This window comes from Aptenodytes forsteri, unplaced genomic scaffold, assembly GCF_000699145.1.
Source record: "Aptenodytes forsteri isolate BGI_AS27 unplaced genomic scaffold, ASM69914v1 Scaffold255, whole genome shotgun sequence".
NCBI lineage: Eukaryota > Metazoa > Chordata > Aves > Sphenisciformes > Spheniscidae > Aptenodytes > Aptenodytes forsteri.
In genome coordinates this window covers 9,852,713-9,864,305 of record NW_008794888.1, presented here as the reverse complement: position 1 = coordinate 9,864,305, position 11,593 = coordinate 9,852,713, and the positions used below count along the sequence as shown (strand labels likewise).

The following is an 11,593-nucleotide window of genomic DNA, read 5'->3' as shown; positions in this document are numbered from 1 at the left end:
GGGCGACAGGGGCTCCGGGGGGTGGCAGGAAATGGTCTCCCTGCTAGGGAGCAGGGCAGTGGCGGGCAGCCGGGGCAGCTCCAGCCCCAGGCATCGGGCACCTCCCTGGGGACAGGGACCCAGCTTGGTGGGACCCATAGGTAGAGCTGTGGAGGAGCTGGAGACTGGCACTGCTACGGCATCACTGGGCAGGAACTGAGGGCCCTGAGCTGGGCTGGAGTGGGGTCTTGGGCCATGGGCAGGTGGGGGGAGGCCCCAGGGGCTGGTCACGGCATTCAGGCCTAAAAGTGCACTCAGGGTCCTGGCAGTGGGCTGTATGCTACTGCAGTAACTGGACAAGAAATGAAATTAAATATCAGAGAATTCCACAAGAGAAAGCATCTGATAAAAATAAGCATTTTTACTGGGCATGTACTTCAGCCATGGAACATATTGTCACAGGAAGCCACTGAGGCCAAGACTTTAAAGAGATTGAAGTGGGTTTGGTCAGTTATGTTATAGCAAGATTGCCCAGATTTGGCATAATTTATGTCAGATTTCAGAGAGATTTTAAAGCGTGTGCTCCAGGGAAGAATTGAGTCTCTCAAGGGATTAATTTGAGATTTAAAGAAGAGAAAAAAGTATACGTATCAGATGATGGCACTGCCCTCTTAAGCTACTATTAGAGAGGATACTGATCTGAACAGATTGCCAAGTTGATAATATATGACAATTCCTATACTCTAGGCTGAGTGCAGCCATGAAAAACAACAGCGTGTGTGAAGGGCATGTGATTTTAGATTTTACAAGGGCTACACCAACTTAGCTGCTGACAAATGAAAGCATATCTGACCTGAGCATCTTTCAATCAGTGAGGTTCCATCCTTCAGGAAAGAGGAATAACTGACAAAAACGTTATTGGTTCCACAAATTAATTCCTGCTCTTTTATCTGGTACATAGCCTTTTGTTCTCTCTCTCCCCTGCCCTCCCTTTTTATTCTTGCATGCATAGGAGACAGGAATCCTCCATCACTTAGGTAGTCGCTTGTACTTACAAAACCAATCCAGTGTTATAACATTTCTGATGACATGTGAGAAATCACCTCTGGATGTGCCAATGTATCAGCACAGCAAACAATAATCAGGGCATGGAATCCTGTGGCAACTCACATATGAGTTTAGACAACATCCATACAAAAGTTACAGTATGTGAACATGGAAAGAAAGCTGCCATTCGTACCAGCTGGCCTGCTGCCATTCCCAGTTTGAGCAGCAAAATGTGGTTCTTCAAAGTACACAGACTACAGTTGGTGACCTTAAAGAATTCCTGGGTAAGCCTTAAAGAGAAGGTTGCATTAGTTGTATCATGCCTTTCCCATAAAGCACACATCTGTGTAAAAGGTAATAAATTAGAAACATATTTCTTTATATACTTTTAACTCCTTTCTACTTAGCAAAACGACCAACCACTTCAGGAGCTATTGGGATCCTTTTGCCTACCACTGAAGTGCAGTCATTTCTGGGCTGCAAACCAGCAGCTGCTGCATGATCCACTATTGAAGAGTTTGAACATTGTGTGTGAAGAATTCTATCTCTTGCTGAAACCACATGGCAAGTATAACCAGTGAACTTCGTGATTTTCAAATATTGTATTGTCACAATCTGTGCCTCAGATCTTTCATGGATTCTGTTTTTCCTTCCAGTGTCCCAGTCCTTTTCTCGCTATTTTTCCAACATGCACTGGAGCTACTATAAAAATAGTTGAGCAAAATTAGAGTGACTATAGGAAACAATGTGAAACTGAGCTTCCTTCAACAGGAGGTGTGCATCTGCTTTGCTGCATTCAGCTTTCTCTTGACAGAAGTGTTGGGACTTTACACTTGTTATTGTGGACTCTTTTTCTGTTGCATGCAGACATTTAATTTTCTCTCCAGGTCACTCTGTATGTTGGTCCTCTCATCTCACTTGTTTGTTGGCTTCTTGTTTTCAGCATTGGCTGAAAGTTTGCTCATAGCTGGATTTTCATCGGAGATACCTGACACAGAAAGACATCAAAGAAGTATGCTTATTTTGGAGTCTAGCTGGTCCAAAAAAAACCAAGAAAAAAAGAAAAAGCATTTGGAAATCTTAAATGAATCTTGACCTGAGCTCCAAGCAGCAGCAAGACATCACAGCTCTGAGACAGACAGATGCTTTACCACTGTGACAGCAGGGGTTTGAGTAGATTATAGTTTCAGAACTGCTGCATTTGCTGAATCAGCAAAACTGCCTGGAAACTGAACTGCTAATTGCTTGAATGCCTATGCAAAGATCTTGCCTGGCTTCTTCCTGCTATTCAGAGGAAGAATTAAGGCTGGATTACAGATGAAAATCTGGATTAAAGGTAACCTGAACTTTCACAAAATGAAGACCTTCAGCTGCTCTTCACAGTTGGCTCTATCAAAGGATGTCAGTATTCAGACCTAGCTTTCAAACACTCCCAAACTTTGGCAGCTGAATCCAAATTCTGACATTGTTATTCAGGCTCATCAACCGAACACCTTTGAGTAACTCCAAGTGGGTATAATGCAAGAGATGCGGTGAGGTAGAGGATGTGTGTTTCAGTGCCGATCACTGAACTTCAAGAACCCTCAGTACCATCATTTGTAGTAATGTGGCACCAATCTCCAAAGCTTGTTTTGAATCGTGCAGTGAAAAATTATTGGTACTTAGGCTGCATAATCTTCTCCCTTGTTATGTCAGGAGCAAATGACAGTTTGAAGTGAGTACTGCTGCTTCAGCTCAGCATCTGATATGTTTGCTTACCTGATGCAGTGTTCTTAGGCGGTGATTAATGGGAGCTCTTGAGTCAGAGCCTATAACTATGATGAGCATTAACAGGTAAACCTACAAACAGTAAAGGATAAAGCTCCTGAGGGAGGAAAAAGTACTGACTGGTATCTCAGTCTGGCTGCTTATATATTGGTCCCAATCAGATTGTTCAGAGGTTGTTACATTTCAACCCAAGCCTTTTAAAGGTCCAAATTAATTTATTAATGAGAATTAATGTTTATAGCCCAATCTGACCCTACAGAAACCACAGTTAGCCACTTCTCTGATTTCATCAGACCCAGGCAGACAATTCATATTGGAATGCTCATTTTCTTCTGTGGCAAAATCAAAACTGTCAGCAGTATGCTTCTGTGCAGAAACAAGGAGATGCAGAAATGCCTGCAATATTAACAAACCTGGTGGTAGCTCCCTGTTTGTTACATAGGGAAATACCAGTAAGAACACCCTAAGTCATCAGTGCATTTAAGCACATGCCTACCTTTAAGCAAGTGCTTGAGTATCACTGTCATTCCTTGAACTTTAATTGGACCTTGGGCCACTGTTCAAGGATAAATCGATATTTATGTTCCCTGAATACCTGAGATGGGCTTGCTCATGACTTTTTTGCTTTGCTGGATCAGGGTTTATAACCCCACAAGTTGATTTCTATCCTAGTCTGTCTAAATATTTCAAGCACATATACAAAAATAAACCTAATCTTCTGCCAATATTCCACCTCTGTGGTCTCACGACATCCAGGACACAAACCACTGATCTTTCCAATGATCTGACTTACAAATCTAGTTTTAGAAGGCACCGGCAGCTAATCACTCCTGCAGTTGGAATACCTACATTACTGCATCTCTGTTGCATGTGACTAGCTTGGAAAATGAAGTTAAACTTGTACAGTAGAAGTAATTTAATACATGATTTAGAACTTTAACCATCTTACTACAAATTAATTTGCATGCCTGCAAACCTTTACTTGTATGAGTAACCCGGTGTGTTTTGACGAGGAAGGAATATTAGTGAGGTTTGGCCTGCTGACTGTAGAAATGATTGTACGGTAGATCAGTGATAATACTTTCGTGAAATGTAGCAGTTCCACTCATTGTTCAGGGGAAAACAGTTTCAGTTTTTCTGCCTTTTTTCCTTCCCTATCACTGTTGAATCTCACATTTTTGAAGAAAGGGAGAGGAGAATCAAGCCTCATATATCTCAGACTGTTGTGACAATCTGAATATAATATATAGGCAATCACATAATCGATCACACTTAGCCTGATTACCTACTGAATGAAATCATAGCTGAGACTTAGACAGGTCACTGCTCTAATAAGCCAATTCTGTTGACCCCTGACAAAGCTTCAAGCACCTTTATGGCTGATGAAAGGGATACTTAGTATCTTATAGAACTGGATTTTATGTTGTAGATTCATAGAAAAATTTAGCTTGGAAGGGACATCTGGAGGTCTGTAGTCCAACCTTCTGCTCAAAGCAGGGCTAGCTTCAAAAATCAGATCAGGTTCCTCCAAGCCTTGCCAAGTTTTGAAAATCTCCAAGGCTGGAGACTGAACAGCCCTTTTGGGGCCCTGTCTCGGTGATGCACTAGTCCCACTGAGATGATTTCTTTCCATATTTCCAATCAGTATTTCCCTTGTTGCAGCTTATGACTATTGCCTTTTGTTCTTTTGCTGTGCGTCTCTGAGAAAAGTCTGCGTCTGTCTTCTCCAATAGATTAAGGTAGTGGAAGGCTGCAATTATATCCCCTCTTGGCCTTCTTGTCTCCAGGCTAAACAAACCAGTTGCCCCAGCCAGGGGGTACAGGGTGCCAGTTGTACATCAGGTGCTCTGGTCCCCTAACTGCCTTAGCAGCCCTTCTCTGGAGTCTCTCCAGGTTGTCAGTAGCTGTTGTTCTGTGGGCCCCAAACTCCAGCTGTGGGGTTGTTTGCTCAGCCCTCGGCCTGGCCTAGCGCATGGGGTACTTCGGACCCCGTGCACAGCTTTGCATTTGCCTTTGTTGAACTTCATGAGGTACCTGCTAGCTTGCTCCTCCAGTTTGTTGAGGTCCTTCTGAACGGAAACCCTGCTCTCCGGTTTATCAACCACTCCTCCAGTTTGGATGTCACTTGAGGAGGTTGTGTTGTGTCTCAGCATCCAGGGCCATATGGCATAGCAGCAGGGTAACATATTGACTTAGTCAGCAAGTGATAATTTTCAGCTTATCTGGCAGGAATAGAATTCTTGATAACTGTTGACCAGAATTCATGGAATATTTTTGGCCACTAGACTAGACTAAATATACAATATACTTTGCAGCTCATGTTATGCTAATTAGAAATATATATAGCAATTGTATTTTGATTATACATATCTAAATATGTTTTTATCTAGTAAAGGTATTTCTGATGGACAACTTTGTGTGGAAAAGAAATACAAAATAGATAATCAGTAATATATAATTTTATATATATATACATAGAAGTGGTTGGAATTATCTGAGTAGAAGAATTGTAACAACGCACTGCTCAATACCTGTGACTCAATACCTGGCTCAATACCTGACCCTGCCCGCTCCAACCACCCTGATCTGCGCTGCTGCACTGCATGCCTTCAGAAGTCACTATGAAACTCTTGCTTGCTTTGCTGTTGTGCCTTATATTTGTGATGCCACCACTCTATGTTATGATGGCCAAGCTGAAGGAAGGATGTGGTGTTTGGAGAAGAAGTTAGAGGGGTTTTAATTGCTGAAAATGCAAAGCAGAAAGCTTCTCTCTTCGTGCACTAGCCCACTCTGCTGCAATCATTTTTCTTTATTGACATCCCTGGCTGTGCCGGCGAAAGGAAGCAGACACTCTCCGATAGGAAGCAGTGCAGTGTACAGTCTAATGCGAGAGTGTTCTTAGCTTTCTGTTAATGCAGTGTTTGCGGTATCCCACAATCTCTTTGCTAAGGTACTGCAAGAAAAAAGGTAGCTGTCTCTTCCAACTTTTTTCTCTTACAAAAACAGGCCACACACTGTAGCAACATCCAACCCAACCTCTTCCTGGTGTTTAGGTTTACCAATGATAAAATAACAATGAATATTCATATTCCACATATTACTAGCTCTTCTTAGGACAGCTCAGCCTAGGCCCAAGATTCCCGTTCATCACAGAACTGCTTCCACCACCCTTCTCTTTGTGTGGGAGAGAAGCAGCCACCTTGCCTCAATGAATCAGGCAGTGAAGAGGGCAGAGAGGGCTCTGCGGGAGACCTCCATCTCTTTATACTTCACAAGGAGGTTTCCCTAATGTGGGGCCTTCCATTGCATTGCCCAGTCACAAAGGGGTACATTGCAGTTCGAGACGGAACATGGCTACAACGTGCAGATCTAAGCTACATCCTCCTAGAGTAGCAGGCAGAGCTGTTAGGTTTAGGGTTACATTTCAGGTTTGTTGTTGAGAAATGTCTCAACCTGTGAAACTGTACCTACCCTGTCTAGGAATTTGAAACCACGTTTTCCCAAAGATCATGCATCTGCCTGCATCAGTTCCAATGGGCCTATTTCTTAAGAGAGGAAAGGCTTCGTCACTTGGTCACAACCATCATAGGTGAAGCTACAATACAGTTTCTTTTCTAAGACCTTATTTTCAATACCTGTCTGAAAATCTGCAAAATGGAGCGTTGAAATTTAAACTAACTGGCTTCTGCCTAAAGATGAAAATATGCTTTTAAAAGCAGTTCATATTTTGATTGAGAAAACTAAAAAAGTTTCATTAAATTTTTTTTTTTTCCTCCTGACCTTTTAGTTTAAACAGCCCTGCAGCCAAAGTGGGTGAGATTTGAAAGTCGGTTGGTTTTGATTTGAATTATAAGCATCTGAATATAACACACTGAGTAGGTACAGTATGGTTTTTAGTTAAGTTCATTAAAAACATGCAAGTATGGAAGGACACGGTTTTAACTGGGTGCTATGAACTTCTTAAGTCCTCAGAATGGCTTTCCAGGTCATAAGTTCTACATTCTACAGGAGAATTACAATCTGCTGAACAGATACTCAGTTTGACCAGCACGTTCACATTCCCACTACACTGAGAATTGCATTTTCCAAACCAGACACTGCAAGTTGCATTATCAAGACATTGGTCATCACATAAGTGGGTGGAGGAAGGAATGCTAATACTTTCAAAACCTGCTCACATTTAGACCCAGACTTTTCAGTAGAGTGCAGCTCGCCGGACATAACAGTTTGTTGTGTAAGTGGACCCCTGTAAAGATTTTTAATGTAGCTGTTTAAAGGAAAATTAGAATAGGGAAAGATACTGCAAAGGTCGTAATGGGAACTCATAGTGTTGAGCTCATCTTTCAGCTGAATTGCCTAAGGTTGCGTATGAAGTCAGTAGATAAGCTGTCAACAGTCCTGAATTCACTTTCCATTCAAATCTGGTTCTTGTACAGAGCGTTCGGTGAGATGTCTGATGTGCCAAACAAGATGTCTTTAAATTAAAGCTTAAGTCTAATTGTAAAGGTACCTATACTCCCCAGGGAAAAAAATCCCACTTGCATTTACCAAGGGAGTTTTCAGTCCCTTGGATAATATATATCTAGGAGCACCACAAAGGTGCTCAGTGCTCAGTTTTACACTTCCAGTCTCAAGGCAGAAGTCATTTCCAATAAACACAGCCTAAAGGCTCAGAGCTTGAGTTAGAGGAGAGGGGAAAGCAGTTTCTGATGTAGTATCAAACCTCCTAATGGTGTTGTTAAAAACTAATTTTTCACTGCTCCTTTTATTTGTCAACAAATAGGTGACTGCTAGGTGCTGTATATCTTACCGCAATGTGGATGCTTACTGGGCAATGACAAGTGTCTCAGCTTAACATTCCCTCCCTCCTGGTATATCATATAGTTAACTCAACTTCTATGTTTCATGAGTCTTTGTCTGCAAACAGAGAACTTTCTACTTCCGGGAGACTCAGTGGGAATACTCAGGCTTGCCTCTATTAAGTATGATGACATTTGCTGACTTTGTCATGTCGAGTGACATATGAAAATTGGCAATTAATAGTACCTGGCTTCAGGGGGAGAAACAATTGTATATCACTTGTCTGTAGGCAGCAGAGGCTTCAGATGTAACTCTCTGAAAATAAAGCAGTTGTCCCAATTTAAGCTCATTTCATTTCTTTCCAGAGAAGTGAAATACAGTCGCTCCGGTGATAGTGTCAAGTCATCCCTCTGTATTATTCTATTTGTTTCACCACAGCCTCTTCTCTCCAGGGAGCTCATTTGTATTCTCTTGCTTTCAGGTCATCTGCCTCTTAGTTCGTGTCATGGATTTAACTTTGCCTTCTCTTTAGTATAAATTCAAATGTTACTGTCGCCGCCAGACTGAGCCCGGAAACCACAACTGTGACTATTTAGCAACCTATTTTAAATTCAGAAAAAAAGCCATGTACCTAAATATTTTATGGCTAATGGCCATTTGGCTTCAGGTCTAGATCTCAGTATTGAGAATAATGCTTACTATCACTATTGCTGCATGCCACTGCTTTTGAGTATTTGCTGATACTGTATTTAGAAATGCATTTTTTCCCCTTTTGAGAAAACATTGACCATCTAGAAGGGCAGTTTGGGCTCCACTCGCGTCAGTCACTTGCATCAGCATGAAGATGATCCGCTGCGTATATTTTGGCTGTTTTCCTCATGGCAACCCTGCTTCTCCCCTTGCAGTGCTATGGGCAAATAAAAACTTGTAGTCGGCTTCTGAAGTGATTGGCTGAACATATGTGCCCAGCTCTAAATTTAAGCATAATTTAAAATTTTTGCCACTGATATATCACTTTCCCCTTCCCTCAGTCTGTGTGAAATGGTCTGGCCATCTACAGCAAAAGTACGTTTCTAATGAGACTGCTACTACTGTGGAATCATTGTCCAGAGATCAAGCGTGAGTGAATGTTGTCGCCTAGCCTCCAGACGATGAGGCCAGAGTCAAGATTTTCCTCCAGATCTCCACCTAAAGCATCTACCAGTAAAGCTTATCTGAATGCCCATAACAGCTCGGGTTCAAGCAGGTCTGCGCAGCCAGTTCAGTCACAAACAGACTGATTTTCTGCGTGCAGATGCAGACTAACACAGCCTACTCTGGTTAGCCTGCAAAATGCAATGCTAGCTGTGATTTGGGGTACTGTCTTTGGATGACCTGACTCACAAAAAGCCTAGGTCTGATCTCTTCTTACCCCACAGAGCTCTGCTCTACACTTGCAGGTCCTTGTCCTTGTCCCCACCAGCGCCCAGCAGTACCTGTTACCCTGCTGCCTTCTGCGCTATAGCCCAAAGTCCTCCCATCCCTCTGAGTTTTGATCCTCCTCCCTGCAGCTTGCATCTCCGCTCTGTTCAACTCTCCCCCGTGCCTCTCAGTGCTCTGCACCGCTGTGTTTGAAGGCAGCAAAGGTGGCCCCTGTTCTCTGCAGGCAGCGGCACTCCCTCTTGCACAGGCAGGGCTCTCGAAGCAATGGGTTTTACCCCTACTCCCCACAGCCTACGCTCCTCCAGCCAGCTCCCGGGGAAGCAGTGCCAGACCTCCTGCTGCCCAAGCCGCCGGCTGGCCGCGCAGCCTGCTCACGCGTGTGCTGCGCAAACCCACACCGCGTGCAGGCACCCACGGGGATCGGTTCCCCCCGGCTACGGGGGTGCCCCCCTGGCCCCGGGTGACCTTGCAGGTAGGGCGGCTCCGTGCCGGCGTGAGTCGGGCCTGTGCTCGGGCCGCCGTCTCGGCGCTCGGTGCCGCGCCGGGGCGCATTGGGAGGCACCAGCAGCACCTAGTGGTGAAAGCCGGCCCGAGCGGCGGGGAGGGCGCAGCGGGGACGACGGGGCTCCGCCAAACATCCCTTTTCTTTGGTGAAACTGCACTTTGCGCTGGCTAGAAACGACCCCCAGGGAACACCGCGTCTCTCCCTCATGCGGGACTGTGGGGACAAGCCAGGAGAAAAGCAGAGTAAAGGGGGTTTCTCCAGCAGAGGTGGCTCTAGACAGAGATGCGGTTCAACACCTCTGCAAACAGCTGTGATGAGTCTTGCCAAGAGCTTGGTCTCTGCCAAGCCCAGAACAGGGACCTGGTACATCCTCTCACTAGCGAGGCTTCGGATTTGGAGACTGAAAACAGATCGTTTGATATAGATCACTTCACATGCAATACCCTGACTTTTCCCATGGCATTTCTCTCTTTTTCAAAGAATCTGAACTGTACCGATTTGCATCACAAGCCCTTTACTAAAAGGATTTGAGTAGTTTCCCTGTCTGGCCAGCGATTTCGGAGACATCATGCTGTGTAATGGCATTAAGGTGTCAGGACCTGAGTGTCCAAGGAAACATTACAGGACTTTATATGCACCTTTATTCATGGGTCTCTGAGCAATGCATGCACACACCTGACCAACGGAAGTACTGCCAGCTTTGGGGGGGAAACAGCAAAATAGTAGCAGGAAAATGCTAAAAGATTATTTTAGGGCAAACAATCTTTTCTTTAATAGAAAAGTGTTATCCATTAGATCTTTAAATGTCGACAGATATTGGAAAAAAATCTTAGTTTATATGGTCTCATGCTACTATGCTCAGTGCCTCATCTGCAAGTCTTTCTTAGGAGGAAGAAAGGTTGAGCTGAGTCTTCTGGATATTACATGTGTAGTTGTGGCATTTGGTGAGCTGTTTTATTCCTGAGGCTTAGATAACCAAACCACCCGCTCTACAGTAAAACTGAAAAAGAAAGCAAATAGTGTCCCAGCACAGCAGTAGCGCCCTGCACCGTGTTCTGCTTCGAACACCCAGGCTGCTGTACATCATTATTTAAAATTTAATTTACTAAATTGAAAGATATCATGCTGCATATTAGCGAAATGGAGGAGCTTGACAGTTATTTACTATTCATGTGTAAATTAAGACAGTACCCTAAGACGATGCTATCACAACAAATGAGCTAGAGTTTTTTTTCTGTAGGTCTTCAGAAGAGATGGGGATGGAAAAAGAGGGGCAGAGGCGATGCCACTGTGCATGGCGCAGTCTGCTCAGCAGCTTCCAGGCTATGCCTGACTCAAGGCTTAACTCAGAGTTTGATTTTGAGCAGAATTCAATTGCAATTATTTTTTACCCATTACCTGTCCTCAACTTTCCAGTGAGAGTTTTAAAATGGAAATTGGATGGAAAATGCTATACATATAAATAATGTATTGACTCTTTTGTACAAGAGTATTTTGTATCCAAAAATGCGTTACTGCATGAGTGGATGTAGTGATATAGTTACTTGATTAAGGAAGAACTGAGAAATTAAGAACAGGCAAATAATTACATATTGTATAATGATCATTGCAGTGGATCTGTGCTGTTACTTCTCTGAGACGTGAATTGGGAGAACACCCACTGCCACAATTGGCTGTCATAGCATTGATGAGCCATCATACAATTACACTGTTTTTATACAGCTATAACATACTGTCAACACGAATGACTGGATCAGTTTACAGAAGAAAAAAATCCCAGTCTCATTATATACGTACACATACATATGCAACGGCATCAGTGCAGGCCATTCTATCTGGGGATTCAGCTGATAAATAACTGAGGCTCTTATCTTGCGATTTTTAAATGTCACTAAACCAGCCCAGATGTATTTTTATCCTTGTACTGCCAGGCTGCTTGTCCAGCAGCAGAGATCATCCTATAGCTTTCCGCGCTTGCCGCTAACGGTGTACAGGCACTGCGCATCACCGCGGGGGACACAGCGGCACATCAGCCACTTGCGAAAACGCGTTTGAGGCAGCCACCCGCCCCAG

At 43.7% G+C, this 11,593-nt stretch overlaps 1 protein-coding gene across 1 annotated transcript in view; it reads right to left on the bottom strand.

The window, feature by feature from the left end:
* Nucleotides 1–9,150, bottom strand: part of PDIA5 (protein disulfide isomerase family A member 5) — a 128,369-nt gene extending 119,219 nt beyond the window's left edge. The window contains exon 1 of the mRNA XM_009275051.2: nucleotides 9,076–9,150. Within this exon, the coding sequence (XP_009273326.1) occupies nucleotides 9,076–9,150 (75 nt within the window). The remainder of the gene's footprint in view (nucleotides 1–9,075) is intronic.
* Nucleotides 9,151–11,593: the final 2,443 nt, after the last annotated feature.